Source organism: Salvelinus namaycush, chromosome 38 (assembly GCF_016432855.1).
Source record: "Salvelinus namaycush isolate Seneca chromosome 38, SaNama_1.0, whole genome shotgun sequence".
NCBI lineage: Eukaryota > Metazoa > Chordata > Actinopteri > Salmoniformes > Salmonidae > Salvelinus > Salvelinus namaycush.
The window spans coordinates 22,088,346-22,092,656 of record NC_052344.1 but is presented as its reverse complement, the minus strand read 5'-3'; the positions used below and the strand labels follow the sequence as shown (position 1 = coordinate 22,092,656).

At 45.0% G+C, this 4,311-nt stretch overlaps 1 protein-coding gene across 1 annotated transcript in view; it reads right to left on the bottom strand.

Annotated features, from left to right (window-relative positions):
* ninj2 (ninjurin 2) overlaps window positions 1–552 on the bottom strand; it is an 11,459-nt gene extending 10,907 nt beyond the window's left edge. Inside the window, exons 1-2 of the mRNA XM_038978042.1 lie at window positions 440–552; window positions 199–278 (exon numbers count right to left, since the gene is read on the bottom strand). Of these exons, the coding sequence (XP_038833970.1) occupies window positions 199–278; window positions 440–513 (154 nt within the window). The 5' untranslated portion in view covers window positions 514–552. The remainder of the gene's footprint in view (window positions 1–198; window positions 279–439) is intronic.
* Window positions 553–4,311: the final 3,759 nt, after the last annotated feature.

The window sequence follows — 4,311 nt, the reverse complement described above, 5'->3', positions numbered from 1 at the left end:
GAGTTACATCACGTCAGCTACAGACAACTGGAGCCCTGCTGGACTAAGATGATTGTTTAAAGGTCAGTAATAAACCGTTTACAACACATTGGTTGATATTGTGAAACGGACTGTGTGCTTCTGTTGCCCCTCGCATGGACATCTTACAGTCCGGCTTCTTTACTGTAATGACACTTGACTTTACAATCCCAGACTCACCCATGGCGACAAACAGTACCCCAGCCAGCACCTGGAAGAGCAGTGAAGACCCGATGAGGACCACGACGGTGACGTAGTACCTGTAATGACGTATAATCTCTTAGACTCATCCTGCCTGGTGGCCAAAATCAGACGACTACAATGGAAATACAGTGAGTCAGGAAAATGTATTGTTACAATTATTTTACACACAAATATCCACTTGTGTTTTAAATGATAAAATGAAATGTAATCAGAATACCTGAAGTCTGGCCCCTGTTCCAGGACGGCCTTCAGCTGGGCAGCGTTGGCCATCAGCAGGGCCACATCTAACATGCTCCCTGCCACCGTCTTCTTAGTGGCATAGTGGTTCAGATTCAGACTGGTGTTACCACCCTGAGACAGAGACAGAGAGAGAGAGAGACAGAGACAGAGACAGAGACAGAGACAGAGACAGAGAGAGAGAGAGACAGAGAGACAGAGACAGAGAGAGAGACGAGAGAGAGAGAGAGAGAGACAGAGAGAGAGAGAGAGAAGAGAGAGAGAGAGAGAGAGAGAGACAGAGAGAGAGAGAGAGAGAGAGACAGAGAGACAGAGACATAGACGGAGAGAGAGAGAGAGAGAGAGAGAGAGAGAGAGAGAGAGAGAGAGAGAGAGAGAGAGAGAGAGACAGAGAGAGAGAGACAGAGAGACAGAGAGACAGAGACAGAGACAGAGAGAGAGAGTATTAACCATGAGTAAGGCCAGGTCTAACATTCTCTCTGCTCTGGTCTTCTTAGTGGCAGAGTGGTTCAGGTTGAGACTAGAGTCACCACCCTGAGGAAGGGAGGGAGTGAGGGACGGGTAAGTAAAATCCTCTACCCACTAGTTGTTTCTCCCCTTCATACAGTAGATGGAAGCAAATACAATCTGTAATCTGAACCCTCGTCAATTCTCCTAATGCACCAATAGATGGCAGCACAGTATCCAGAATAAAATGTAGGAAACAGTGGTGAGGGGAGGGGAAAAACTGTATACTATACTATACTACATACGGTATACTATACTATACTATATACTGTATACTATACTATACTATATAATGTATAATATACTATACTGTATACTGTATACTATACTATATACTGTATACTATACTATATACTGTATACTATACTATACTATATAATGTATAATATACTATACTGTATACTGTATACTATACTATATACTGTATACTATACTATATACTGTATACTACACTATATACTGTATACTATAACTCATATATGTACTAACTATATACTTTATACTATACGTATACTATACATATATAATGTATATCGTATACTGATACTATTAGTACTAATATACTAACTCTATATTGATACGTAAATATACTTACTGTCTAATTTACTATACTATATACTGTATACTACACACTAATATACTCATATACTATAATAGATACCTGTATACTATACTATATATGTATATTTAATGTATACTATACTATTACTATATACTGTATACTATACTATATACTGTATACTGTATACTATACTATATACTGTATACTATACTATATACTGTATACTATACTATATACTATATAGTGTATACTATATACTGTATACTATACTATACTATATACTGTAACACAATCCAGGTGTGGAAGGCTGTTAGAGATTTACCCAGAAAGACTCACATCTGTAATCGCTGCCAAAGGTGCTTCTACAAAGTATTGACTCAGGGGTCTGAATACTTATGTAAAATAGATATTTCTGTATTTAATTTCTCTGTGTGTGTTAGAGTGTGTACATCATGGTGTACGTGCTGTGTGTGTGTGTATTTGAGTGTATACATCGTAGTGTACGTGCTGTGTGTGTGTGTGTTAGAGTGTGTACGTCGTGGTGTACATGTTGTGTGTGTGTGTTAGAGTGTGTACATCGTGGGCTCCCGAGTGGCGCAGCGGTCTAAGGCACTGCATCTCAGTGCTAGAGGCGTCACTACAGATCCTGGTTGGATTCCAGGCTGTATCACAACTGGCCGTGATTGGGAGTCCCATTGGCCCAGCGTCATCCGGGTTTGGGTTTGGTAGGCAGTCATTGTAAATAAGAATTTGTTCTTAACTGGCTTGCCTATTTAAATAAATAAAATAAGTGTGTGTGTGTGTGTATATGTGTATATGTGTGTGTGTGTGTGTGTGTGTGTGTGTGTGTGTGTGTGTGTGTGTGTGTGTGTGTGTGTGTGTGTGTGTGTACATCATGTTGTTTGTTTGCTTTGTGGCTCAGGGTAGATCAGATGGCTGTAACCTGATCCCAGCTGCAGTAGACCATCAGACCAGACCAGTAGACCACCAGACCAGACCAGTAGACCATCAGACCAGACCAGTAGACCACCAGACCAGTAGACCAGTAGACCACCAGACCAGGCCAGTAGACAATCAGATTCCATCAGACCAGACCAGTAGACCATCAAACTCCATCAGACCAGACCAGTAGACCACCAGACCAGACCAGTAGACCACCAGACCAGACCAGTAGACAATCAGACTCCATCAGACCAGACCAGTAGACCACCAGACCAGTAGACAATCAGACTCCATCAGACCAGTAGATCATCAGACTCCATCAGACCAGACCAGTAGACCATCAGACTCCACCAGACCAGACATAGACCATCAGACTCCACCAGACCAGTAGATCATCAGACTCCATCAGACCAGACCAGTAGACCATCAGACTCCACCAGACCAGTAGACCATCAGACCAGACCAGTAGACCATCAGACTCCATCAGACCATCAGACTCCACCAGACCAGACCAGTAGACCATCAGACTCCACCAGACCAGTAGATCATCAGACTCCATCAGACCAGACCAGTAGACCATCAGACTCCACCAGACCAGTAGACCATCAGACCAGACCAGTAGACCATCAGACTCCATCAGACCAGTAGACCACCAGACCATACCAGTAGAAATCAGACTCCACCAGACCAGAAGATCATCAGACTCCATCAGACCAGACCAGTAGACCATCAGACTCCACCAGACCAGTAGACCACCAGACCAGACCAGTAGATCATCAGACTCCACCAGACCAGTAGACCACCAGACTCCACCAGACCAGACCAGTAGACCATCAGACCAGACCAGTAGATCATCAGACTCCACCAGACCAGATAGACCATCAGACTCCACCAGACTAGACTAGTAGACATCAGACTCACCAGACCAGACTATTAGACCATCAGACTCCATCAGACCAGTAGACCATCAGACTCACCAGACCAGTAGACCATCAGACCAGACCAGTAGACATCAGACTCCACCAGACCAGACCAGTAGACCATCAGACTCATCAGACCGTAGACATCAGATCCATCAGACCAGACCAGTAGACCATCAGACTCCCCAGACTAGACCAGTAGACCATCAGACTCCCCAGACCAGACCAGTAGACCATCCGACTCCACCAGACCCAGTAGATCATCAGACTCACCAGACCAGACCAGTAGACCATCAGACTCCACCAGACCAGTAGATCATCAGACTCCACCAGACCAGACCAGTAACCATCAGACTCCACCAGACCAGTAGATCATCAGACCTCACCAGACCAGACAGTAGAACCACAGACTCCACCAGACCAGTAGATCATCAGACCACCAGACCAGACCAGTAGACCACCAGACCAGACCAGTAGACCATCAGACTCCACCAGACAGACATAAGACCATCACTCCACCAGACCAGTAGACATCAGACTCATCAACCAGACCAGTAGACCACAGACTCACCCAGACCAGTAGACATCAGACTCCACCAGACCAGACCAGTAGACCACCAGACCAGACCAGTAGACCATCAGACTCACCAGACCAGACCATAAGACCATCAGACTCCACCAACCAGTAGACCATCAGATCACACAGTAGACCTCAGACCAGACCAGTAGACCATCAGACTCACCAGACCAGACCAGTAGACCATCAAACTCCACCAGACCGCACTATACCTCATGGGTCTAGTTCATCCACACAGAGGGTTGTGATGTGTGTGTGTGTGTGTGTGTGTGTGTGTGTGTGTGTGTGTGTGTGTGTGTGTACAGCAGGCCACCTAACTTCCACAAAGCAGCTGTTTCAGTAGT